Source organism: Panicum virgatum, chromosome 2K (assembly GCF_016808335.1).
Source record: "Panicum virgatum strain AP13 chromosome 2K, P.virgatum_v5, whole genome shotgun sequence".
Lineage (NCBI taxonomy): Eukaryota > Viridiplantae > Streptophyta > Magnoliopsida > Poales > Poaceae > Panicum > Panicum virgatum.
In genome coordinates this window covers 55,322,883-55,350,710 of record NC_053137.1, presented here as the reverse complement: position 1 = coordinate 55,350,710, position 27,828 = coordinate 55,322,883, and the positions used below count along the sequence as shown (strand labels likewise).

Genomic DNA, 27,828 nt, shown 5'->3' with positions numbered 1-27,828 from the left:
AATAAGCCCCAGTGAAGAAAATATCTATCAGAGTGGGAAGGACAGAGAACACACACACCCTCTGTTCCATTGGGGACAGTGTTATCCTCTACCAGTACGTTTTAGTTCTCTCCAAATTGTATTCCTCTGTTTTCACAACATCCCTCAAGGGAAAGAAAAAGTTTTGAAGCTCCAATTGCAAATGGTTCAACTGAATCATCAATTCCTAACCATGTCCTTTTCTTCTTATTCCTTTTCACATATAAAAATGTAAAAAGAAAACACGCAGCACTAATTTGCTATCGATCGTGTGTCACCAATTTCGCAGTGCGTGTGTGTGCCTATCTTCTCGTATTCAAGCAGGGAGACGGCGTCTGCTAACAAGAGGATTGCCTGCCGGGTATAGAGTTGAGGTGCGGCTGTCCACGCCGGCAAAGTCAGACCATATTCGGATCAGATCAAATACATCTCTCCCGGGAACCGCTAGTTTACAGTCAACCGTACGGAGGAGTTCCGTACGGTCGATTTTCCGACCGTTCGTTTTTTTTCTATTTTAGTAAGTTTTTTTGTCGTTTTCTGATTTCAAGAAATTTTTTCAAGAAAAAAATTTTGAGAAAAAAAAGACAAAAAATTTTGACGAGAAAAATTTTAGAGAGAAAAATTTGAGAAAAAAATTGAAGATGGAAAATCAAAGAAAAAAATTGGAGAGCAGAAATTTTTTTTGAAAAAAATTAGAAAACAGGGAACCTTCAAGAGAAAAAAATCGAAAAAATTGTACGAACAAATTAAAAAAATTTCAACAGAAAAAATTTTACATAAAAAAATTAAAAAAAAAAGAAAAAACCTCAGGTGAAAAACTTGTATCAGAAAAAATTTGGAGGACAAAACTTTTACATCCAAATCGGAACTAAAAAAATTTGAGAAAAAAGTTCTGTAAGAAACTTTTGTATCCAAGAATAAGAAGAAAAAAAACAATGCTGCCCCGGGGAGCTTGCCGCCGCCGCCTTGGGCGAGATCCGGGGGAGCTCCCTGCTGCCACCATCACGCGTCCCGAGAAGCCCGCCACGCCTCCGCGCGCGCTCCCTGAGGGGCGGAGCTCGCCGCCGCCGCCTTGGGCGAGATCCCGGGGGGAGCTCCCCTGCCGCCGCCGCCGCCTCACCTCCGCGCGCGCTCCCCTGAGGGCGCGGAGCTCGCGGAGCTTGCCCAGCTGAGATGTCGTCGCCCCCAGCAAACCACGCGGAGCTCCCCCACCGGCCGGAGTAGGATCCAGAGAAAGAGAAAGAGAAGAGAGGAAGAGGCGAATGGAAGAGAGAGGCGGACGGGAAGGATATTTGTTCGGCTGGAGAATGATATCACGTGGGTGCCGGGGCCCACCACGTGGGTGCTAGGCGAGTCGGCAACCGTGAGTTTAGAAACTCACGGTTGATTATAGAATCAGCTTCCCGATCTCTCCCTCGTTTCTTTTTCTCATCAGCTTCCCGATCTCTCCCTCGTTTCTTTTTCTCATCTCCTGTCATCCTTCCAATCATCCACTGACTGCGTGCCAGCTGCCCAGCCAGCGCGTGAGAGCGTCCCCGGTAGTGGCGGAGCTAGGAATTTGTGACTGGGTATGCCAAACATAAAAAAAATCGAAGCAAAAAAAAAATTCGAAGTTAATACGCAATATAATGAACGATTAAGTTATACCGGCCATAACAAATCCATAATAATAACTAGTGGCGGCCTCCTTCGTGCTGGTGCTGGGGCGTTGGCACTAGGGCGGCGAGGCGGCTGTGGTCTGCCACTGGTGGAGTTGCCGTTGCCGAGATGGGGAGGTCGGGAGGTGGAAGACGAACTGCCGGACGCCGGTCTGGGGACAGGCGAAGGGCCAAGGGCCGAGAGCCGAGGGTCGGAGGCGCATTGTGGCGGACATGAAACCAGGGGGACAGGGGCGAGCCGCAAGGAGAGAGAGAGCGATTCTTTTGTATTTTGGGCTTCCTTGTTGGGCTTTGTTGAACCGGGACCATAAGTTTGTATATAATACTCCCTCCGTCTCAAAATAAGTGTAGTTTTTGGCTTTCAAATGTTGTCCCACAAATAGTATAGTTTTAGCTTGTCATAAGATCCATCTAATTAAAGCGCAATACCAAGTACCAAGAAAGCATGGCATAGAAAAATAGTGCCAATCAAATATTTAGTAGATATTATTTTTCTAGTTCCAATGTGTATGCATGCATTGAGGATATGAAAAACCAAATAAATAACACGGTTTTCTATCACAATTGGTAGAAGTAATTAGGGGTAACAAAATCATTTCATTGAATGAGTAATGTGTCTGAAATTTTCTAAAACTACACTCTTTGTAAGACGGAAGGAGTAGTATATATCTATGAATACATATTAGTATTTTTCTTTAAATTTTATGTATGTCTAGACGGGCGTACCCCTGGCGCCGCCACTGGTCCCCGGGCTACAGCCTCCCCGCCGCCACCCTCCGTACACCACTGCAGCTTGCCTCTTAGCCATTAACGTCGTCTTGGGCGCGCGGCGGAGCCTCAGATGCGGAGGATGCAACGAGTCAACGCGACTGACTGGGACCGGCGGCGGCAAACCTGATCGCGATATAGTTGTAGGGGGCCGCAAGCAGCGGAAAGTTTGGCGCCGAGGCTCGTCGCCGCTCATCAACACCGCTGGATGCCCCCTAGCTCGGGACTCATGGAACTTGGAACCCACGTATCAGGGCGCCGAGGAATTCCAACTTCACTGATGTTTCCACGACGGTCAGAGCAGCTGAATTTCGTGATGCCTCTCACAGGCCCGTCGAAGGCCATGTGCAGGGTAAGCAGCTGCACAGGGCCTCCAAAAACTGAGGGCCCCCAAATCAATAGTGTCAAGGCCCATAGCAGCACACGAAGTCACGAACCGTCGGCCAATGAAGAGTGGCTCATTGACTTACCTTCCTGGCTTCTTTCCACGCAGGCCTGCTTCCACGAGAACACGAATCGTCGCCGTCGCCGACCGATCGCCTGGACGTGACCGCAACGCTCGTCCCTCCCTCCGCTCGACGTCCGTCCGTGCCGTCGCAGGTCGCCGCGCCGCCAGCGGCCAGCCGCACCGTCACCAGCTTGCCGCGCAGCGCCGTCGCCGGCTCGGCTCGCCGCGCCGCTCCGTCGCCGGGTCGCCGGTCGCCACGCCTGCACCTGCTGACCTGCACCACTGCACACCATCGCCGCATTAGACATTTGGGGTGAGCACATGGCACCGAGCTTTAAACTTTTAACCTAGTTTTGTTGTTGCTTTCTAATTTCCAAATTCCTATCCAGTAGGTATCCTAGTTTGTTTGATTAATTGATTATTCCGTTAAAAATTATGATCTTTGCAAGTGTATAATCTGCAATGTGGTACATCAGTCAACAAGAATTGATTGTGACTATTAATTGATTATTCCGTTAAAAATTATGACCTTTTATCCTAATGCTATTATTGCATATAGAATTTTGTTAACCATTCCTGTGACTGTTGCATCTGCGGAAAGAAGTTTTTCTAAACTGAAGTTGTTGAAGTCTTACTTGCGTTCAACTATGACGCAAAAACGACTCAATGGGCTAGCGACGATAGCACTTGAAATTGATGTCTTGGAGAAGATTAATTATGAAGATATAATTGAGGCTTTCATTTCAACAAACACTAGAAGGATGATGCTTTTTCATGGAATGTGAGGTCAGTACTATGTTGACTTGTTTATCAATAATCATTCGATAGACTGCTAAATACTATATGAATCATATATATTGAAGTTCTATTATTTAGTGAAAGTACATGCCTTGTTTCTATTAGATACGATTTCATATATTTTAGGGTCCCCATTTGTGTTTCGCACACGGGCCTCCAAATCCTGGAGACGGCCCTGGCCTCTCAGTCCCATAGACCTAAGCTCTCGAACTGGCCCCTTTTTTTCCATGGGTTTGCTTCTTTGTCTACAATGAGTCCCACAGACCCAAGCTCTATATACATACATATACTTCGGCTTCTCTGAGCATATATACGAATTCAATGCAACAGATAAGCTGTGTATACTACTATCATTGCATTGCCATGTGCACCGCCCTATGTCAATAATGCCAGCACTAGTTGCATACAATAACCCGAGATACACGCATCAAAATTGAAATTTAACTGAATAACTACAGTAACAATTCTGCAACTGAAAGTAATAGCATGCCTTGAGCCTCGTTGTTTTTGTATGAACTAATGTAATTGTAGTGCAGTTTGTTAGATTACTTGCGGAATCGAAATTCATGTATCTGACTCAGTATATAGGTATACTATGTTTTATTATACACAATGTCAACATCTAAGGGTGAATGCGCGTGTGTGTATGAGCGTACAAGTATGTGTACTGTATTTAGAAGAAGAAAAAAGCCCATATTGAAGAAAATTCACGGACGTCTACATTGCTTTGATCTCGTCATTTGGCATTTATCCAAGATAGCAAACTGAGCCCCTAATGAAGAAAATCTCTAGTAGAGAACACTGAACACATGCACGCTTTGTTCCATGGGCAATAATAGTTGAAATTCTATGTTTCCTAGTAAAAAAAAATAGTTTCCTTTAAAACCAGAGTACGTCTTAACTCTCTTACAGTGGATTGCTTGTTTCCCACCATCTCTTACGGAATATGTATGAAATTTCAATCGAAAATGGTTCAACTGAATCATCAATCATAAATTCATAATAATCCTGTCTTCTCTTCATACTTCTACTAACATGTAAATTAAAGAAATAGACATGCACACAGTGACACAGATATGACTCCACCTTGAAGACCCCACGTGGAACATACACACCAGCTTTCGTAGACACACACGACACTAATTTGTTAAAAAACACCCTTGGGTAGCAGCACTTTCCAAAGCGGCATGTCGACACCCATATTTGGATGGCACCGAGATAAACCAGTCATGTTTTGAGTGGTGTCACCGTCGTTGTCATTCTGCACCTAAATTTCATGACGCCTCCGAGTCCCATCCAAGCTCATGCAGTCATGCTGGGCCTGCTGCTTCTATATATGTCTAGTCTCTACAGACGACCCCTTCATAAAAACACTATGGTGTAGCAAAGCTTACGATGTGTACTAGTGCAAGTGTCGTTGTCTCGTATATATGGTCTACTTATCTAGGCCATATATATTATATATATATATATATATATATATATATATATATATATATATATATATATATATATATGGCACGTCAGTTAATGTTGCCATATGATGGGACCAACGTTTATGTCACTCACTACATAAACACTAGCTAGAAACGACCGGCAAATAAGCCAAACTTCGTCTAAAATCACTGCCGGAAGATGGTAGTTTGCCGATCTTTTTTCCGTGTGCCGCCTGCTAAACACACGGCAAAAACAAAAACACACGGCAACATTTTTGCCGTGTGCCGGATCTATAACACACGCAAACCGGTCAGTCTTGGTACTTATCCTCTCCGGTCTCCTCACACCGACCGTGCGCCGCACACAACCCCCACCCCACACGCCGGCCGCCACCCCTCCATCCCCGCCGGCCGCGCGTCCCTCCCGCCCTCCGGCGCGGCCGATGCGGCGCTCCTCCCTCCCTCCGGCGCGGCACAGGCTGCGCCCCACCCTCTCTCCACCCCTCCCGTTGTTGCCCCTCTCCTCCCCCCTCCGCTTGCCCCTCCTCTGCTTGTGAGGAGCGGCGGCGTGCGGGGCGAGATGCGGCGGCGACTCGAGCGGGGGGATAGGTGCGGTGGAGGACGGCCATGGCGCGGCGGTGACTTGAGCGTGAGTAGATCCAGCGGCGCGGCGGCAATGGCACGCCCTTGGAGCACCATATCTGGTGAGTCCCTCGAGCTCCCCCCTCTATTCCTCTGTTGCTAGGCCATCGGCGGCGCGGCGGCCTCCCGGGTCCTCCCCTCCAGATCCGGCGAGGGTAGAGGTCTAGAGAGGTGGCTCCGCCGGCGGTGGTGGTGGGCGAGCTAGGCTGGCGGTGCGGGGCAGTGGCGGCGGCCGGTGGCGGTCGCGGCGGCGGTGCGGTGGTGGTGGGCGGGCTCAGCCGGCAGTGCTGGACGAGCTAGGCCGGCGGTGCGGGACAATGGCGATGGCCGGTGGTGGTGGCGGCGGCGGCGGCGGCGTGGTGGTGGCGGCGGCGGATATGGTGGTTTTTTTATTTATTCCAAAATTGTTTGCCGAGTGCCACTTAAATACACGGCAAACCCTTTGCCGTGTGCCCGATAAAAGTCACACGGCAAAGGAGCTCTTTGTTGACGTTTGTACGCCGTGAGTCTTTTGCCGTGTGTTACACATGGTAAAGAGTTTGCCGTGTGTTTATCGGGCTTTGCCGTGTGCAACAGGCACACAGCAAACCCGGCCCCTGTCTCCCGTAGTGAATGTCCACGAAACAAATGGTCCAGAACTCCAGATCGACTACTAGCTATATGGGACATGCAAATGCTGTAGCTATTGAACATATCGTCTCTGGAACATTTTTTTATTTCTTCAATAAAGCTGCTCTATTGTCGTGAGATTTTTTTCAAGACGATGTATCACCTCGATGTATTCTTCTTAAAATAAATAAAGTTTCTCTTTTCAAAAAAAAATTGTCGTGAGATTTCAAATGGAACAAGAATTGGGATTAATTCAAGCTAAGTGAAAATAGTGCTGCAAGTTAAACAACCACCAACCACGCAATGCTTTAGTTAATTTGGCATATTTGCCTCGATCATGAAGCTAGCAACTCTCGATGATGCGACGAATAATATAATGGCAACTTATAAAAGGATAACAAAATTTGCAACGACATTAATGAAAATTGAACAATTGGGCTAGGTAAAGGCCCCTCTTTGCTATTTTCCAGTAACATATGCATGGTACACTGTGGTCTCTATCCGTCACATGGTGCACTGATCAAAACTTGCCTAAAGGAATTAATTAAAGAAGTGTGTTTGCTTCGTGTTCTTGGACATGGAACCCTTGCCTGGGTGGAGTCCCCGCCGGTACTGCCTTTGGGGTGTGTGATTTGGATTAATTGCTTGCTTGAAATTCCTTTTTTTTTTCTTCCTGTTGTGGCTTTGGAGATGGCTAGACCGAATTGACAAGAGGCCGCACACAATAACTAAACAGCGTGTAACTGATGGATGGCACCGACAAATTAATCATGTTTTTTTTTCTGTTTCCTGGTACCGTCCACCTAAATTTCATGACACCTCCTAGTCCCATCCAAAAGCTCGTCCTGGGTTTGCTTCCATGTCTAGTCTCCACAGATGCCTTCAACAAAGGATGGACGACGGCATGATGCATGTTTAAGAATACAAGTGTCCGTGCCTCTGGTATAGATGGTCTACTTATGCATGGAACCCATAGATGACACAGCAAACCTGTGAGCTGCATATATATTCCCTCAGTCACATTGTACATTGAACGCCAATGTCACGACTAGCAGTGCTTATATGACACCCACTACAACAACCCATGACAGGGCCAGTGAACCAAGCTTCACCTAAATTGTCTATGAAACTTGGTCCAGACAATGGAACAGGCAAATAAATGCCGCGGCCAATATTATTGTTTGAACCAAGTTTTTGTTTCTTCAAAAAAGCTGCTCAGTTGTCATGAAATTCGTAATGGAACAAGAATCGAGAATTGATGCGCAAATAGTACAAGTAAAACCACCACCACTTAAGCAATGCTTTAATTGAGCTTATTTGCCTCTGCAATTTCGTGAGGCTAGCAGCACTTGATTCTATTGATCTGTGTGCCCAGCGAAACAGCAGATGACAACACATAAAGGGATAGCTAAATTTTCAATGAAAGTAATGAAAACTTTACTTTGGATTTTTAGGAATAACTCTGGGGACATATATAAACAACAACTTTTGCACGCACCTAGTCAGATTTGTATGGTTTTAGAAATTTGTAGTTGCAATGTATCGTAAGGTTCGTGCAACATTTCCATCTTGAAATAATTGATTTGTGTGTGAGCTATATCACCTGAAAAAGCATACAAAGTTATCATTTTTTCAAAGATGTCACACGATCAAGTTTTTGCAGGTTGGCTTGGATCATCTAGTCTCCTTCCCTTGGTGCAGAGCCCATGTGCCTGTTTTTATTTTAATCAGTGTGCCTGGTCTTTACTATCCCTGATCGAGGAAATATGGCTGGTCGGAGCAGTGTGCTAGGTTACTAGCTAGCTGCCTTGGCGAGGACGAAGCCCGGGGCTGCGTGGTGCAGATCGACCCTCCTGGGTTTGAGGAGATCAGGACAGACTTCGCCAAGAGAAGATCTCTTGTAGGCAAGAAATCATGCAATCTACATGTTCCAATTAGTCTGCTCTGGACATCTAGTCTCACAACATTCCTCTTATGACAAGAAAAAAAATGAAGCAAAAACAATTCAAATATTCCCTACGTTCCAAATTATAAGTCATTTCAAGAATCTTGGAGAGTCAAAGTTTTTCAAGTTTGACCAAATTTATGACAAGATAATACATTTATGATATCAATTAAGTATCATTAGATTCTTTGTTAGCTATATTTTCATATTGCACCTATTTGATGTCATAAATCTTTATATTTCTCTCTATAATTTTGGTCAAACTTTGAGATGGTTTGACTCTCCAAAATTCTTGGAGCGACTTATAATTTGGAACGGAGGGAGTACCATCTATCTATCCCACTTCTGCTCACATATCAACCAAGCATGAATACTGTGTCTACCATTGACGAGGTACATGTCCGAAGCACAGCAGCACGGTGCAGTACCTCCTCGAAATCCAGTACATCCAGTGTACCAGCATCATAACAGTTAGTTGCAACATGTGTAGCTATATTTCCCAATACCTCGAAATCCCACCAAAGCTCGACCTGACGATTCCAGTGCGTAGCGTTTGTGGAGGTGATGTACCAGTACCACTGCTCAAGCACTATCTACTCCATCCAATATATGGCCTTCTCATCGTGCAAATATGCAGCTGCACACTGCACGACACTGAGCAACAATGACATGTCTTCTCCCTGCTTCACCCACTACAACACAACACAAGATGCGACCATAAAACTAAGATTCATCTGAAATGCGCATTAAACATGGTATAGGGTTGCTCCATATATACCCTACATGACAAGATTAATCACAACAAACATCTATCTTCGAGTTTGTGTAGTTCTGGATATGATCGTATGTATCCTGGGCAAGAACAAGCAGGAGGTGTGCTCTGTACGATCATTAGTCTGTATCCTGCTCTAGCTGCTGTTGGGTGTCTAGGGCAGATGTCTTTCCTGTACGCTGAAACGGTGAAATCTGGTGTAAACTGAATGGTGGCTTGGTCCTAATGCAACACAGAATAAACGGGGGCACATTTTGTCCCTGGAACTCTATTTTATCTATCTATCTACAAATCCAATCTTCAGGAGATCCCATTCTGAGAGGCAGGCATCGTATGATGGCAATTCACCTTCTCTCCATGGGGTGCTACAAATGGGCCAAAGACAGGCATTGTGTGATGGCATAGGCACATAGCAGTACTATCCATCCTGAAAAAGATGTGCTAACATTCACAAGACCTGTGCCAACATGCGCTACAGCTTACTCAACCTTCCCCTTCCCCTTGGAATCATCACTCACTTGAGAAGATGGTGGCTGGTTGATACTCGCTTTGGCGTTCGTCAGAAAGGTGGGATCTGGCAGTGGCTCCTGGTGTGGAGCCTCCTTCATCGCCATGAATATGAAAAGGCCGATCACGAGATTGACTGATATGATGGCAAGGAATCCACTAGCGAGTGTCTGAGCGGAGGATGACATCTGGCTCGCCCCTGAGCAAGGAGAGGAAACATCATCACCAAATACAAATTTATGCAGTACTTCATTTCAACACAAGAGATGGAATACTCCATGCAGCAATGAGAACAGGAACAGAACTACAGAAGGCTAACCTGGAAACACCTGGTAGTAGAACCCATACATGATCGCAACTGGGGCCATCCACATCACCATGGATGTAACAGCGAACTTTGTGACCACCCCTGACATTGCCTGTCCTGATGTGAATGATGAAATCAACATACAGATAACGCAGTTCAGCTGGAACTCCACAAAAAAAGTTAGGAAATAGTAGAACTGATTTAGTGCACGGGCACACATATAGCAAGCAAATCCGCAGAAAGGTGTATGGATGGATACGATTGTACATCTCAACATGAAAGATTTGGATTAGATCACTCGCGGCAACGAAGGGATCCCGCGAAACACAGGGTCAGTTCAGTTCCCGAGCTGGATCTCCGCTAGACGCCGGTCCAGCAGAGGGCAGGGCAGCGACGGCTCCAACACTGGAGGTATTCCTTCCAGGCGGCGCTTTTCCTTGCAAAGGAGTAGGGTGTGCTCGGTGGCCGGAGGGGATTCGTCGATTCGACTCCGGCACGGGAGACGGAGGAAGCGAGGAGACGAGACCCGGGAGGGGACACAGAGTGGAGCCGGAAGGAGACTAGACTGCAAGCTCAAAGGCCGACTTCGGATGGGCCAAAAGTAGGAGAAACGGCCCGTCTGTTGCAATCTGGGCCGTCCGATCGGCTTGACAATGGCCGAGTTGCAATTTTACCCGCCCAGCCGAAGAGCAGAAGAGATCCAAGAGATTCCTCGCTGACACGTGGGGCCCCCGTCGGCATTGATGGACGCGGCGACGGCGGCATGCCCGCCGGCGTCGAGTTCAGCGGACGATAGAGACGAGAGGCACGGCCACTCGTCAGTTTCTGTATACCCGGCGCCGGTACTGTCAATTTTTTTTTCTTGTTCTGACAGAAGCAAAGCCTTTTCACCAGGGCGAAGTAATGCGTAGCAACACACGTTTCGCAAAATATTTCTCAGTTCAGGATCAGGAATGATTTGGTTTTGTTTGCAAGGAACTCAAAAAATTTCAGTCCTATGCACAACAGAGGCATTTGGAAATTTCTACACGAGTACTATTCAGTAATTAGATGCTGCTATTGCAACTTGCAAGAGTTTTAGGTTGGGAGAATTGGCACCAACGATACATCAGCTTATTCAGCTCACCGAACAAAAGCCCTCTCATCAGAAATACCGTCACAGCCTGAATGCAAACTTCGTAGTACCGTTACACCCAACCCGCAGGCTGCAGCCTCTGAATTCGAAGCTTGCACTCTTATTCATTTCTTCTTAGGCTAAGACGAGCAGTCATAGACATGCCACCGTGCTAATGCCTGAAGTGCCTAACGCCGGTGAAGACGAGAGACACCCCGTACTTGTTGCAGCACGCGACGGCGTCCTCATCCCTGATACTGCCTCCTGGTTGAGCGATGATTCCGATGCCGTTCTGGCACGCCTCCTCAACGGCGTCATTCCAGGCTGCAGAAATTGATAGCCAAGTCACTCGCCAAAACAACCAGAACTAAACAGTTTAACGGGATGGGAGGGAAAAAGATCGTGCTGTTCCTCACCAAAGGGGAAGAAGGCGTCACTTGCCAATGCAGCCCCCTTGGCCTCTTCTCCTGCCTTCCTGAAGGCGATTCTAAGGCTCTCTCGTCTGTTTGGCTGGCCACTGCCCATTCCCAGCATGCAGTTGTTCTACAGACACAGCATCAAGTGCGCCATTAAGTGGCTTCGGTTATTAAACAAGTACTGCATATTAACTTGTGAATTTACTACGACTGCAGAAAGGAAGTCACAAACCTTGGCTATCACAATGGCATTGCTCTTGACATGCTTCGCGCAAAGCTAGGCAAATTTGGCATCCGCCACCTCATTCTCCTGTGGAGCCCTCTCAGATCCTGTGGTAAAGGTGATATCTTCAGGGGTTAGATCATCAGACTCTTGGGCCAACCACCCACCATTGACCTGCCTCAGTGAAAGCATCCCTTTTCCACTTCTCTTTGCCTCGAGTATCCTCAGCGTCTTTGACTTGCCTTGGAGAATCTCAAGACCCTTCTCTGTGTAGCCAGGCGCAACCACTATCTCATAGAACATCCGTGTCTGGCCATCTGTAGGACTCCTGAACTCACGAATTTCCTTCGCAAGATCCTGAACATATAATAGGATATAAATACAAGCAGCTAATGATGGAAGTAACTAGTGAGTTAGGAAGATGCGGCCTACTGAATACCTCGTCAATTATCGTGTTGAATGCAACTATCCCACCAAATGCACTGACAGGATCCCCCTTTACAGCTAACCTGTAAGCTTCAAGAATGTCCTGTCGTGAAGCAACGCCACATGGATTTGTGTGCTTCACCACAACACAAGTAGGACTATCAAACTCAGATACACAGTTCCATGCAGCATCCGCGTCCAAGTAGTTGTTGTAAGACATTTCCTGTAAAGGAATATTTTGTTTAAAGCTCTTCATCAAGATGCATTGGTACAATACAGGCTATATGGTATAACAGGATATTCTGTAGCATACAGAGTGCATGACAGTTAAATGGTATGCAACTGGACTAAGTTAGAACTAGGAAGTGTGGTTAGCAAGTTAGGCAAATTAAGTTCAGTATCAGCTTAGCTGGTCTAAATTTCTTGCTTGAATAAATCAAGGTAGTCAATTAGACATAACAAAATCTCACCTTTCCATGGTGTTGAATAGCAGTTGCGATACCACCAGCACCAACTAGAGAAAGGCTCTTGTCAGCATAAAATGCAGCATTCTGGTGAGGATTTTCGCCATACCGAAGTGTAGACTTCAGCTCCAGTGGCACAGTAAAACTTGGGGGAAACATCTCCCCTACCAAAACATAACATGCATGCAGTCAAATCTCCAAATAAGCAATACAGTTATCCAGTCAGTCTGTTACTGATGAATACCTTTGTTGGATTGCTTCCACAACCATTCTGAGACAGCAGCATCATAAGAGGCAACATGCTGGAAGGCTTTCCATGCCAACATCCTGTGGAACTGCTGGTCCTCTTGATTTCCTTTAAGATACTCCAGTAAAGCTGGGTAATCGTTATGATCCACTACAATAAGGACATCCTTATGGTTCTGTCAAAACACAGAGCAACAAATTTAACAGAACTTTCCGGAATTAAAGTATCCCAACCATTTAACATGCTAATATCAGCCCTGCAGTTTATGTCGCAAATGTGTATATAAGTTGCAATCCTGTCGTAGGAGTTGCTCAGTAAATAGTTCCAAAAAAACAAACAATAGTTATTTACCTTGGCTGCAGCTCTGATCATTGTAGGCCCACCAATATCAATATTTTCAATGCCATCCTCAAAAGAAATGGTACCAGAGGTGACTTTGTCATAGAAAGGATACAAATTCACCACAACCACATCAAATGTCCCTGTGCCCCCAACAAATAAAATTGAAGTTCATATATGGTTCAGTGCCAACAAAGTTACTACAAAGATGGAGATCAAAATTAAAAGCCGTAAGCATCCTTAAACGGTGGAGTTATAGAAACTCACCAATGCCATGATCCTTTAGTGCCTTCAAATGATGTTCCTGGTCTCTCCGGGCAAGAATGCCACCATGTATACTTGGGTGCAATGTTTTCACTCTTCCATCAAGCTGAAAGAACCAGACAGTATGTGAATGTGAACAAAGAATTACACTCACCACCATTTACAACATTCGTTAGGACTTCGTACCATTTCAGGAAAATGTGTGATTTCTTCAACTTTTGTTACATTGACTCCTGCTGCTTCCAGGCTGGATGCTGTTCCACCAGTGGAGACAATAGAGTACCTACAAAAGAAAAAATGTCAATAAGATGCTTCATGCCTGTGTTATACTTTTCTAGTTGAGCTTTTATTCTTTTTTTAATATACATCATCTGCAAGTACAAATTTATGCAAGATATGTCCCACACTCACATGTTCTACCAACACCCTTGCTGGCAAATTCACTAAACAAGTGATAAAGACAGGATGCCACTTACCCCAGACCCTGAAGACCGTTGCCAAGGTAAGTCAAGTCCGTTTTGTCTGACAATGATATCAACACTTGTTTCTTTCCTGACACTGATAGGATTCAACCATCTGTTAGTTAACTGGAAGTAATCTGAGCTCCTTGATGGTTTGAGAAAGGTGGTATGGAAGAACATGCGCACGATTTTATATTCATGAAAACTACTGAATCCAATTATTCGGGGGAAAGTGAATAAGCCGTGAGAAGCATCAAATCTAGCATAATGTTACATGGGCGAGTAGACGTAAATCATCGAAATAGGATGAAACTTTATTCATCCATACAAAAAAAGTATACAAAATGCAATCTTTTGCTCCTACAACTCCACAAAAAAAAAGGAAATTGGTCTGTGGCACATCCCCAAATGGTGATTTTGTGCATAGCACACTCCACTCTTTGAAATTGTGCACAACACACTCCATTCTTTGATTTTTATCTCTAACACACCACAGCACATAAAAGGTCTTCTTTGCACTTGCAAAAACCGGGCCCACCCGTCAGCTCTCTCCCTCTCCCCGTCAGCAAGGCCGGCGCGCGCTCAAGGCCGGCGGCGGCGCCTCCAAGGCCGATGTGGCTGCAGCAGGCCGTCGGGGAAGGCACGGGCGGCACAGGCACCTGAGCTCCGGCGTCACAGTCCGGCGCGTGCTTCGGCAGGCGCGGCTCGCGGCGAGGCAGGCGCGGCGCTCGGCGAGGCAGGCCCCTGACGGCCTCCAGCGAGCCGCAGGGCCGCGCCACCCTTCCTCTGCTCCCTCTCCCCGCGAGGCGCGCCGGCCTTGGAGCTCGCCGGGGTAGCGAGTGGGGCGGGGGCAGCGGGTGGACGGACGGCGCCCCCTCCATCCTCTCCCTCGCCAGCAGCGGATGGCCGCCCGGGGCGTCGGCAGAGCTTGGCGCGGCGTGCAGGGGCCCCGCGAGCTCCTCGTCCTCCCCGGCTTGCAGGGCCCCCTGTCTGCGGCGCCGGCGAGCGCATGGCCACGAGCGCCTCGCCCTTCCGCTCCCTCGCGCGTCGGCCGCCGGAGTTGCAGCTTGCGCGCAGTGGCCGGCGGCGTGGATCCGCGGGCGGCGGCGTTGGACGGAGCCGCCTCGGCTGCTCTGCCGTGCCCGGAGCAGGGGCAGCCTGGTGGCGCGGGCAGCAGCAGCTCCGCCCTGCCGGCGGCTCCTTCGGTGCCGAGCTCGGCGCGGATCCGCCCTGGGCTCGAGCTCCCCGGCGACGCGTCGCGGCTCGGATCTGGTGGCCAGAGATCAGGGAGTGTGCTGACCGGGGAGAGGGAGAGAGCTGATGGGTGGGCCCAGTTTTTGTAAGGGCAAAGAAGACCTTTTATGTGCTGCGGTGTGTTTGAGACAAAAGGCTATGTTGTTGTTATTGTGGTGTGTTGGAGACAAAAATCAAAGAATGGAGTGTGTTGTGAATAATTTCAAAGAGTGGAGTGTGCTGTGCACAAAATCACCATTTGAGGATGTGGCACAGACCAATTTCCAAAAAAAAAAAAGGAAACACGCGAATAAAGTGAAGAACGAAAGGAAAGGACGCTTACCGCTCTGCTTGGTCTGCGCCGCTGCCACGACCGGCCCAGCAGACCGCGCCGCCGCGGCCGCTGACAAGGAAGTCGCCAGGGACGCGCGGTCCTGCAAGAAATCAAGCAGCAAGTTTACTACAGAGTTAAGGAATCCCAAAGGAAGGAAGGCGTGGGTGTACCGGGTGGTGGGGAGCCGGGGCGAAGCTGTGGCAGCGGCGGAGAGGGACCGCGCGCAAGCCCGCGACGAGCTTGGCGGCGGCGGCGGGAGACGAGAGCAGGTGGAGCGGCATGGCGGCGGCGCTGTCTGCTGGGAGGCCGCGGCGGCGCACCGAGGGAAAACGGGTGGAAAAGCAGGAGGGGAGGGTACAGCCCGTACAGGAAAAGAGCGGCTGCCTTTAAAAGGGTTTGAGCAAGTTGATCTCGAAATCCAACGGTGTTTAAATTAAATTTTACCAAAGATATCAATTTTTTAGAAAAATACCAAAATATCGGCAAATCAAATTCCGTCTCGCTTCCTTTCGTGTACTAGTCCGGTGCGCTATGCTCGTGCTCGTGCCGGTGCCGCCCCGTCGCAGTAGTAGTCGCGACGCCGTGTTTGGGCCGGAGGCGTGGAGTGGCAGCAGCGAGACAAGGCCCAAGGCCCGAGCTGTGTGAGTCGCAGCGCGCGTAAAAATGATTCACAATTTATTTCATTTCATGCAAACATACCCTGGCCAAACATACCCTGGCCAAACATACCCTCGGCCTCACCGCAGGAACACATGCTGCTCTCTTCTCACGAGCATGACGACATTCCTCACGGCACAAGAAAAAGAAGCATTTGAAGAAAATACAATTAATTCTAAGAGTTAAATGCATGGTGTCAGATTTCGATTTTGTGAGTTCGTGAACCTAAGTGACACCTAGGGACAAGTTTGAGGGCTGCTGGTTGTGACGGAACCGCCAAATTAAAACTCTAAATTAAACGTAATGACCGTCATTTGAATATATCGGACGCATTAGCTTAATTGTTTAATTTAACAGTCCTTTCTCAGTCCACGTCCCGATCGAAACAACACCGATAGTCTCACGCGAAGGTGAGCGCAGATGGTACAAGCACGACATATATTTGAAAATACAGCAATATACATAAGACTCTATCTTAATTTTTACAAATCAAGTTTGAATGCATACATAGTTTATAAACTTTATAATACCGAAATTAAGGTTCGAATAGAGGAAATGGCCTACAACTACCAAAAGTGTACCCTACGGAGATCCCTAACTAAGCGTCTGGCTCCACAACCTCCCATTCCTCCGCGTCCCGGCGGATGAATTTAACGCAGCAGGGACATAAGTCTACGTCCAAGTGTCCTGAAATAATGTTTCAACAAAAGTCCTGAGCAACTAATACTCAGCAAGACTTACCCGACTAGGGGTATACATAGCCCACGTATCTAGACATGCAAAGCTTTTGGCTGGTGGTTTATTTTGCAGAAAAGCGTTTAAAAGTGAATCCTTATTTTCAATATTATTGCTCCAAGTTCTATATAGATTAACCATAATCTAATATTTGCATAGACCATCTAGAACAAACATGGTAGAACATTATTCACAATTCAAAATAGAATCAACACATATATTATATTCTATGTTCCACTTCATAATACTACAATGTGACTCGGTGATCAAGGTGCCCATGTCCGAGAGCGACTGACGGCGAATCGATTCGATTTAACCTTGTAAGGTGGACCTAACCAACATGGCACGCAAAGGCCCCGTCGGACCCCACACACCAACCTTTCCCCTCCCCGCCTCGAACTACAGGAATCAGCCCAACGACATATAGTCAGCCGAGCCCTACGTAAGACCACCAAAAATAAACATATGGGACCCCTTTTCTCCATGGCCACTCGAATCGCCCTAGGAGTTGGGTGCGGGTTCCTGTACTTTCGAAGCAAAGCAGTACTCGACTTACCGGTTTCGACTACCTCCTACTCCCGGTATGCGGTTAGTACAATTCGAACATGATCAGCAGGGCCGACAATGGTACGGTCCTTAACCGACACAGACGGAGCTACACTTTTCTCCGCCCGATCTCAACTTCTATTTTTTCCTTTCCTTTCAAGATTAGTAACTCATATATATAGAAACATAAAATAACCTATATCTCGCGAGTAACTGGAAATTACTCGACTTCTAACGAACTCTATCTAGCATAGCACATCTATCGTCTGACCTATACTAGTATAGAACTCATGATACCTAAGGATTATGCATCTAAGGTTCCATTCAACTCCTATGACTTTAATGCACAAGAATATATATATATATATATATACAATGTTGCATAATTTGAAATAAGGTTTATGCACCGGGGCTTGACTTCGGGCTGCTGCTCAGAGCTAGGGTCAGACGGGCCTAGGGTTCTCACGCCTTTCTTCTTGGGCTTGATCTAGTTGCTCCTGCGGTGCCACAATCACTTCATATACGGCGCCCTCAACTGTGGATGCTACATGAATGCATATGAAATGATTGAGTGCAACTCACACTATACAACCACTATACTTTAAAAAGAAATGTCTTGCGGACTGTCCGTGCCCAATTGGCGGACCGTCTGCAGTACAATTCCGCAGACCCACCAGAACCAACTACGTTTCTGGACAAACTTCAAAACTATAGGGCAGACTGTCTGCTCCAAAATAGCGGACCGTCCGCGGTTCAACTCCGCAAAACCACCAGAGGCAACGACGCCTCTGGACAAATTTTAAACTCTACGGCGGACTGTCCGGCCCTCCTTGGCGGACCGTCCGCAGTTCACTCTGCCCATCCACTAGAGACGACGACGTCTCTGGACAAAATTATAGACTCTACGGCGAACTGTCCTCTCTCCAATAGCGGACCGTCCGCAGTTCAACCCTGCGAAACCCACCAGAGACAGCATCGTCTCTGGACAAATTTCGAACTCTACGGCGGACTGTCCGCTCTCCAATAGAGGATTGTCCGCAGTTCAATTCTGCGAAACCATCAGAGACAACCACGTCTCTGGACAACTTCTAACCTGACCTGCGGACTGTCCGGCCCTCCTAGGCGGACCGTCCGCGATTCCTATCTTTTGACACCGCGCGCCGCCACCAGTGAGGCTGGCGCGGCGCCGTGACGCGCCGTTCCCGCCGACGGTGGCCCGACCGACGGCGAGGCTAGCACTACACCATCTACTGGACGAGGCGCACACGGGCATGGGTGATGCACGCGAAGAAATCAAGCCTAACCTAGTCGGCGACGTGCGGCCCGTGGAGGTAAAAATGACTTTGCCGAGAACGTGCGTGGAAACAACGTGTACGTGGAGGAACGAGTGGAGCACGAGCATTAACGGATTACTTACAATCAATTCGAGCCCTTGGACGAAAGAAATGGTGGCCGGGAGATGGAGTTCCACTGCGAGGTCGAGTTTGGGCGAAACTCGAACTGGCGGCCGGGGAATCCGGGATTCCCGGTGAGGTGGGGATCGTGGCTGTGGTTTGAGGGGCTGAGGAGGAAGCTAAGGAGGTAGTTGAGCTTTGGGTGCGGTGGATTTGAAATCCATGGAGGGGGCCTTGCGGATTCGGCCAGCGAACGGGTGGCGCTCACGCGCCGTCCATGGCGTCGGGAGAGAGGGGGAGTGCACTGAGGGAGAGAGAGAGCGAGATAGTGGGCGCGGGGTGGGTGGAAGGGATGTGCTCGCATTCAATTCGGCGTATGGGATGGCCAGGGAAGGCTCGATGGCCAGCACGTGGCGGCGACCGACGATCCTCGGTCACGGAGCAGGTGAAACAGAGCGCGTCGCGGACCGTCCGCCGTCCCAAGCGGACTGTCCGCAAGGTACGGTGTTACATTGGTGTATTTAACTCTAATCCTAATATTGAAATGATCATCTCCTGCTTGGAATCTCTAGAAGGAGCGCTGCAAGAGGGTATTTGATAATAAGTTAAATGCAGCCACAACAATTAGCAAGTGTGATCCGACAAGATACAACGGATTTCAAGCTGGTGCAGTATACAACGACAGAGTAATCGACTACATCGTGATCGGCGTGCACAGAGGCATGCAAGCCATTTTTGTAATCTACTAGATACCTAGAGCTTCACAATGATTTGTAGCTTCCTGTACATACAGCTTGCTTTCTAATGCCTGTGCTAAAAAATTCGTCCCATGTTTCTCCATCTGTCAACAAAGCATGGCATACCATGGAAGAGGTAAGGGGGAGCTGAGAGCTATTCCACTCATCTAAGCAATGGCCATATTGGCAGTAGAGCAGATTGGCACATGTCCACAGGTGTCGGGTACCATAACTATGGGGCACCCTAACCCTGATCTAAAGCACCCTCAACACGTGCAAAACAGGATTCGGCACCCAGGCTGGATCCTTCCCAAACTCGGACACCCGAAGCCTCTTCAGGTACGGAAAGCCCAAGTCACGATGCTCATAGCCCCTGGACGAGTGTTCCCACTCCTCCAAGGCCTCGGGGGCTACACCCGCGGGTGCCCTGACGCGCCCCCACGAAAAGAACTTCACAAAACTTGAAGGACAAAACTCTGAGTAAATAGGCAAAAAGCAAACCGCGCAAGAGAAATAAAGGCTTCATTGCTTTTGCAAACAAAGATTACAAAGAGTCACCGGCTCGAAGCCGTCGAAAGGTACAAACGCATTGCCACCTACGTGGCAATCTTTTCTATCTTGGGGAGGAGCGGCCGCCTATAAAGGACACCAAGTGTTTGGCCGACATTTCGGACAGACTACGAGAAAAGCACGAGAAACAATCTCCAGACCGCACGGGTCCGAAGGGATACCCTTCTCGCAAGCTTTCTTCTGGCTTCTCCTCCACCGAAGACCTTGCGGGAGGTCAAGCTGGCGGACAGCACCCTCGGACGCCACCTCTTCGAGAGCCGTCTCCTCGCCGATGAGGACAGTGCGCAGAACAGCGGCGAAACCTGACACCGCCCCTGCGCCCGAGACACTTCGCCATCACTACAGGCTGGGGGATATCACAGAAGCCGACCCTCCATGGGCCCGATGTTCTTCTGTTGATTCCACTTAAGCTGAGGGATGGTAAGCACGCCCTCTCCAGCACTCGCCCACCACTCGCAAGCATTCTTCTAGCCTCAAAGCTAAGGACTTTGGGCCACCCAGTCCGGGGGTCGGCCATAGGAAATAGAAGGAAACATTGCAAGTTAAAGGGAGGTTAGGAGCAAGAGCAGGGAAGCTGGAGCGGCAAGGGAGTCCCTGGGCCCCTATTTATAGCCCCATCGGACGCTAAAGCCTTAGCCCAACAGCGTGGGCAAGGTCTGTAGCACCCGTGAAGGCACTACGCCTCACAAGCGAAAGGTGCCCTCGGTGACCGTGCCGAGGCATGACCGAACAAGGCAAAGCCAAAACCCCTAGACGCTGAGCGGCACAGCATCCGCGCTGGCCGACTACCCTCGAACGGCGCGTCGTGAGGCAATGAGGGAAGGAAGAGCTGAGACCTTGCACGCGGGACAACGCGGCGTTAGCACTGGCTGCGGAGCAGCAGGCGCCATCATGGCCCTGACCCGCTCAGCGCGCTGACGCGTCTCGTCACCAAAACAAAACAAGAAGGGGCATGCGCCTCGGAGTGTTTTTTCTGCAAGTGCACTACCCCGGCGCGTGAGTTGTCACATCCAGCAGGCAAGCGCCCAGACGCGCCCAGCGGGAGCACTACGTCGATCGATCACATCAAGTAGTAAAATCACCAAAATACCCTCTGGCCGAGTCCCCTGACTTAACCAAAGGCTCAGGGGCTACTGTCAGGTACCATAACTATGGGGCACCCTAATCCTGGGCTAAAGCACCCTCAACACGCGCAAAACAGGATGCGGCACCCAAGCCGGATCCTTCCCAAACTCAGACGCCCGAAGCCTCTTCAGGTACGAAAAGCCCAAGTCACACTCGGCCCACGGCCCAACACCACGATACGGCCCCCATAAGGCCTCACTGACCGTGGAAGCAATCTCCGCCTCGCTCGAGGGCTCCCTGCCGAGGACCCTCGAAGCAAAGGTAATCTCCGACTCGCTCGAGGATCGCCCGTCGGGCCCCCTCGATGCGAGGACGGACTCCGCCTCGCTCGAGCCTCCCTCAGCCAAGCCCCCTACGAGGCCTCGGCGCAGGAGAAATCTCCGCCTCGTTCGAGACCGCCCTCGGCGGGCTGGAGCGGCGGCCCAACCACCCGACGGGACGGGCGCGTTTACTCGCCAACTACTACAGGGCATGGGGCGGGAGTCGGGCGGTGTCAGGCGGCGTCAGCTGGCGTCAGCCACCATGCCACACAGCGGACGTGGCCGGCGTCTCCTCAACCTGCACCCGCCACTGTGCCGCTATTCCCGGCGCAGGGCAGGTCTGCGACGCACAGTACGGACTTGCCTGTCTGTAAGGATCGATGGACCAAGAGGGGGGTGAATTGGGCCTTTTTCAAATTTCTAAAACAATTAAAACAACCTTAACCTATGCAATGCTAGTAAGGCTCAATTCACCAACCGGCTAACTAAGCAAACTACACAAGCTATCAAAGATATAGCAAGATATGAAACTAAGCAAGGTAGAGCTAAGTTATGATCTCTAAGGTCAAGCACATGAATAATTGCATGAAAGTAAGTGCTTTAAATGACAGAGTGGGCAAGAGACAACCGGATTTTTTCCCGTGGTGTCGATGTGTTGGCACACACCCATAATCCACGTTGTGATACTCACTAAGAGTCTTGTCACCTCCCATGTCACCGAGACGTGGGCGCTCACTAAGAGTCTCTGTTCACCATCCCAGCGTGGTGGAGCTCAAGCCACGTACAAACTTCTTCGGGCTCCCACAATCCTTGGCAAGCTCCGGAAGAAACACCTTCAATCACCAAGATCGCCTAGGTGCTGCCAATCACCAAGAGTAACAAGCTAGGGCCTTCACTTGAGCAAGAACCGATCACCAAGAACGGATGCACACAAGCTTCTCTCTACTCAAGTCCTTAGTCTTGCTTCTTGAATGATTGAATGAACAAATGTGTGGAAGATGAAGCTCAAGGTGGCTCTCAACAATAGTATGAGTGTAATGAATGTTTCCTGGTGTCAAGAGAGAGCAAAATGACTCATTGGAGGGGTATATATAGGCAGCTCACACGAATAGAGCCGTTGGAGAAAATCTGCCAGAAAAGTACTTAACGCCGGTTAATCCGACGGTCCTCCAATTGTCATCGTCGGTTTAACCGATGAATGCAAACTGCCCCTTTTGGAAACTAGCCGTTACAACTCGGGCAGATTAACCGACGTATCATCGGTTTAACCGGTGAGTGTAGTTGTCCACTGATCAACTGAAAAACCAACCCTCTGGACAACTGCACCGACGTTAACTCAAATCCATCGTCGGTTTAACCGGTGAGTATAACTTCTGAAATCCCTGGAAAAACCAACTCACTGGACAAATGCACCGATGTTAATTTCAAATATCGTCGGTTTAACCGGTGTATATAACCTTGAAACACCCTGGAAAACCAACCTTCTGGACAACTGCACCGACGTTAATTTCAAACATCGTCGGTTTAACCGGTGTATGTACCTGTCCAGACTCTGCTAACTGTGTTTAACCGACGTATAGAAAAATGGAGTCGTCGGTTAAACCGGTGTATAGACTTTTTTTGATTTTTCTTTTTCTGATTTGAGTCTTGAATGAAATCCAAATATTCTTGAGATATAAGTTGAAAACTACTCATTTGAACTTCTTAGAACCTGAGTGACCATAGTGTGCATCCATTTTTAATTGACCATGTCCATGCTCAAGTTACTTGGCCTTAACCCCTCTTAATAGTGCGATCACTACAAAACTATAAAACCTATAATAACCTAAGTGTCCTTTTCAACCTTACGACACTTAGGACTAGAAAGATCCTTAGTCTTGATATATATATTTGAGTTGAATACCGAGATCGCCTTTTTGAATAATGAAATTGAGGGGCCTCTTTAACAAATGACCAAATGAGCGATAATGTTTTATTAAGCTGCCCAAACTTATTAGTCACAATAATGATTGTCATTAATCACCAAAACATATCTAGAGGGCCTAGATGCTTACACTGTCACCATCCGCCACTGTGCCGCCCACCTTGTGTACTTTTCCCCTTGCAGGACCCCCGGCGGGCGTGGGTGGCGACCCTCGGACACAGTACGAGCCTCGACCGAAGCAAGGCCGGCGCCTTCAACACCCTCGACGCCCCACCCCATCTGACGCGGGGCTCTGCGCACTTCTACAGCTATCACCACGCCGTTGACTGGCGCCACAGGACAAGGACGCACTCCGGGCATGGGCGAAAGGATTCGTAAGGACGATGACCATGACTTACGCCATGCCCCACAGCGCTCGGCGACAGGGAAGACCAACTGTTCTCCCCCGGACCAAGGGGGAGGGGGGCGGGGCGGTACGGGGGGTGGGGGGAAGTAGACGACCTCACTGATCCCCCATGCATGTAACCCTTCCTCTTTGAGCCTATAAAAGGGGAGAGGGGGATAGGGAGAACAACGAGAACACACGTACTCTCTCCACCGATATTGGCACTCGCCTCAATCACTCCTAGTACACCTAGAGACCAGGGAGCTTTTCTCCCTCTCTCGCCTCAGCTTGTACCCCCTACTACGAGCACTTCGGTGCAAGCAATACAGTGCACACTCCTCTGCTGGACGTACGGCCTCGTCGGCCGGAACCAGGATAAACCCGGTGTCATTGTGTTTCCTCTTGCATCAATCATCTAGGGACCGGGACACGCAGCATATTCATTAGTTGGTGTTAGACCGCGGGGTCAGGACACCAACAGTTGGCGCGCCAGGTAGGGGCACGTTGCGTGACAACTCTTTTATGTTTCCCAGCTGATCTCCGGATGGCGGGCAGACCAAACCCATTTCCAATGGGCGTGTCAGATCCGTTCCCGGCTAGATACATGATCTAGTTCGGGAGTCTCGAGTTTCGGACAACCGGCAACGGTTACCTTATGGAGCGCCTCCTGCCCAGAGTCAGTTCCGACGTCCCGGCACCACCACGACACCAGAGCCGCACGGGAACAAGCAAACGATACAACTTGAGATCAATCAGGTTGGAGATACGGCGGAGCATCGCCATCGGTCTCCCAGATAAATTTCCAGGTGCCTCCCAATCTCATCTGCCCAAAGCTAAAAGAATTTCCAAGAGCCTGCTTCTCTTCAATTTAAATGTGCACTACATGTTTCTTCGACCCGATCTCGACTCATGTATGCGTATCACCTAGAGGGCTGAAAATAGCATGTGTCTTTAGGATGATGTGCCAGTGCAGCTACCACTCCAGAGTGGCAGAGTCCAGATATGCATGGCCTCCTATGTGTATGCGATAACACGTCGAAATTCTGTATATATATATACTGTCCTCTCCTCTCGTGTCATGCCACGGTGTACATCCAACGTCGATGAAGTAATGCGAGCAACATTTATGTCTATTAAGATGTCACTTAATTATAAAACCAAACCAACCACATCAATTAAAACCAATTCTATTCTCCTTCAATGTCACTCAATACAAGTCAACAACCGAAGACACTCCGCCCATCAAAGCTAATTAGCTTTATCTCAAAAAATCGTTGGACTTTATCTAGACTAAGCTAAGAGATAGGCAACTGCTGTAGCTGCGCGTGTGTTCTTTGGGACAGTTTTTTGACTTGACTAGTAAAGATGCTCTGTTCTCAAGCAATTCCTGACCGAACAATCGCACAATTTGCACCAGAACAATAATGTTATTGCGAAATTCTTCCTTGGGAGCTACAACTGAAGAGAGAAGGAAGAGAAATAGGCGTCTACCTTCGCCGTGGCCCCCCTCGCAACCAGCGTTCTCCATCAGGCGCACAAAACCTGAGTACCTGACGGGTGGAGTTCCTCGTCGACAACTCTACGTGCAAGAGCCACGGATGGAGCTCCAGATCCCTCGGCGCTCTCCGATGCTACACACTCTCAGGATAGACATATTCGGATGACATCCACAAAAGGTGAAAAATACTTCCATCGCCGCTGCAATTCGCTGATACCTCCTAGTCCTAGCCCCCCAACGGCCAAACTAAGCTCCAACTCCGGACTTCCAAAGTCCCAATCTGAAAGTGTGCTGCTTGGTTTGGTGAAAATGTGAGATAACTCTTTTCTGAGCGGTGCGGGTGTTTATTATCAGTGTTGCCTCTCCTATATATGTGGCCAGCGGCCTTGGTCTCCCTTCATGCTAGCAAATAATATATAGGAAACTGTCCATTTCATTATTTATTTGAATAATCCACGTTGTCTGTTTATGTCCCCAAACAAAATTTCAACTCAATTTACTACACGAACTATATCAATTGGTCCAACCTATCCTCTATTAAGATTTGCCTTTTACATTTCTCTATGTGCAAGTTTAGTATCGATGTTTAACCGCCAAGTGTAGTCAGGTAGCTCATGTACTGACCAAAGGATTGCATGAAAAAATATTTTCTGTATTTTGTAGCAAGATGTGTCTGTATGATGTTTTTGCCTCGTCTTAAGAGGGAGTGTTGGTGTATATTTATAAAATAGATGTTTCATAGGGACTAAAATGTAAAGTTTAATCCCAAATAGATATGACTAGAGAAAGATCGAGAGAGACACCGATCCAAAATTTTCCCATTCGGTGTTCTTTATAGTCCCTGTTTCTATCCATCTCCAATCCTTAATCCATCACAAATCCATCCAATAAACTACAATACCATTCTGAAAAGTAATCGGGTGCTCTAGCCTAAGAGGGGGAGGAGGTGAATTAGACAACTTAATATCTTAACATATGGCTCCAACTAGTTTTTGCACATAAAATTAAACTATTACATACTATCTAGATGTGCAATTATGGTTCGTCTAGTGTGAAACCCTCATCCCAAAAGAGTTTTGCAATCTATAGCCAATTCTAATAAGATACTACATTAAGACAGTAAAGACACACAAGTTGCAATATGAAAAGCGAAAGTTTAAAAAGGAGGGATGAGAGAAAGCAAACTCTCGACACGAGGATTTATCTCGTGGTTCGGATTGCCACAAAGACGCCCCTACATCCACGTTGTTGAAGCACTCACGAAGAGAATTGCTTTCCGGCAATCAAGATTCTTCCATGAACACAATCACAAACACCTTGATCCCGCTTTCCATTAAGGGGGCTTGCCCACGAAGGAGGGGTCTCCGTCCCCCGCACAATGTTGTCGACGCCTCTCCACACCAAGCCGGAGGGTCGTTGACATGCCGGCGAGCCACCAATGCTCCAAGGGGCCGGCGCACTGAGATACAAGTGTGGTTCACTCTAGAACCAAAATACAAGACAACAACATCTTGCTCTCTCACTCACTTAGGAGTTAACCTAGCACTAACACTCACAAAACTTGTGCTAAGGACTAAAAATTTGATCACTAAGCTCTTGGATGGCTTGGAGATGTTCTTTGGTGTATATGTGGTGCCTTGTAACTCCATCAACACCAAAATGGAAGGGGGGTGCCATATATATAGCCCACAAACTCGAAGTAGCCGTTTGTACCCGTTGGGGGCATTTCTGCGTAAGCATCGATCTAACCGGTGCCTAGTCATCGGTTTAACCGGTCACTAATAGCTTGATAGTCGTTGGCCTTTTCTAACGAGTTCTGCAGCTGAAATATGGTATCATCGGAATATCCGGTGGTAGCATCGGTTTATCCGGCAATAAAGGAACTTTCTGAGGCTAAAAACATGTTCTCTGGACAATAGTACGGTGCATTGCACCGATACTTTTTTTAGTAGCATCGGAATTTCCGGTGCTTATGGGAATTAGCTTCAAGGTGCTTTGTATTTTGGCCATAACTTTTTGCTCTAAACTTCGATTTGGATGATCTTGTACTCTTTGGAAAGCTTATGAAATTCTCTATAAGATTCTGCTAAAGTCCATCTCATTTAACTAAATTTTGAGCATCGGAATAACCGATGATAGGCATCGGTTTAACCGGTGCTACTCAGAAATCAGCTTCTTCGTATTTTGACCATAATTTTTTACTCTGAACTCCAATTTCGATGATCTTGTACTCTATGGAAAGCTTGTGAAATTCTCTACAAGATTCTACTGAAGTCCATCTTATTTGAATAAGTTTTGGGCGTCAGTTTAATCGATGCTTGTCGGATAGACCGGTGCAGGGTCATAGGAAGAACCGGTGCTACTGATTTTTGCATAACTCATCTAATTCAGCGTTTCTTTGAGTTCTTTCTGCATGTTTTGCTTTGCTAATCCTTTTTAATAGATTTTTGGGACCTAGAAAGATTCACTTGATAAACTTGTTAGTCCCATTGATTACATTGTCATACAATTACCAAAATCACAAACAATACTCTAAATGGGATCATGTTCCTGACACATTCATATCAG

The 27,828-nt window shown here is 48.1% G+C and overlaps 2 protein-coding genes across 2 annotated transcripts; both read right to left on the bottom strand.

Annotated features, from left to right (window-relative positions):
* Positions 1-8,685: 8,685 nt before the first annotated feature.
* LOC120686666 lies at positions 8,686-10,469 on the bottom strand. Its single transcript, XM_039968882.1, has 3 exons — positions 10,176-10,469; positions 9,921-10,025; positions 8,686-9,800 (listed from the first exon to the last, which is right to left on the bottom strand). The coding sequence occupies exons 2-3, from the start codon at positions 10,015-10,017 to the stop codon at positions 9,574-9,576; spliced, it is 324 nt and encodes a 107-aa protein (XP_039824816.1). The 5' UTR covers positions 10,018-10,025; positions 10,176-10,469; the 3' UTR covers positions 8,686-9,573.
* Positions 10,470-10,862: 393 nt separating this feature from the next.
* Positions 10,863-15,826, bottom strand: LOC120686658 (bifunctional purine biosynthesis protein PurH-like). The gene is made up of 12 exons (XM_039968876.1): positions 15,600-15,826; positions 15,439-15,529; positions 13,878-13,959; positions 13,588-13,684; positions 13,405-13,507; positions 13,150-13,280; positions 12,796-12,973; positions 12,558-12,715; positions 12,101-12,310; positions 11,671-12,018; positions 11,439-11,565; positions 10,863-11,346 (listed from the first exon to the last, which is right to left on the bottom strand). Exons 1-10 carry the CDS (start codon positions 15,708-15,710, stop codon positions 11,716-11,718), a joined length of 1,464 nt encoding a protein of 487 aa, XP_039824810.1. The 5' UTR covers positions 15,711-15,826; the 3' UTR covers positions 10,863-11,346; positions 11,439-11,565; positions 11,671-11,715.
* Positions 15,827-27,828: the final 12,002 nt, after the last annotated feature.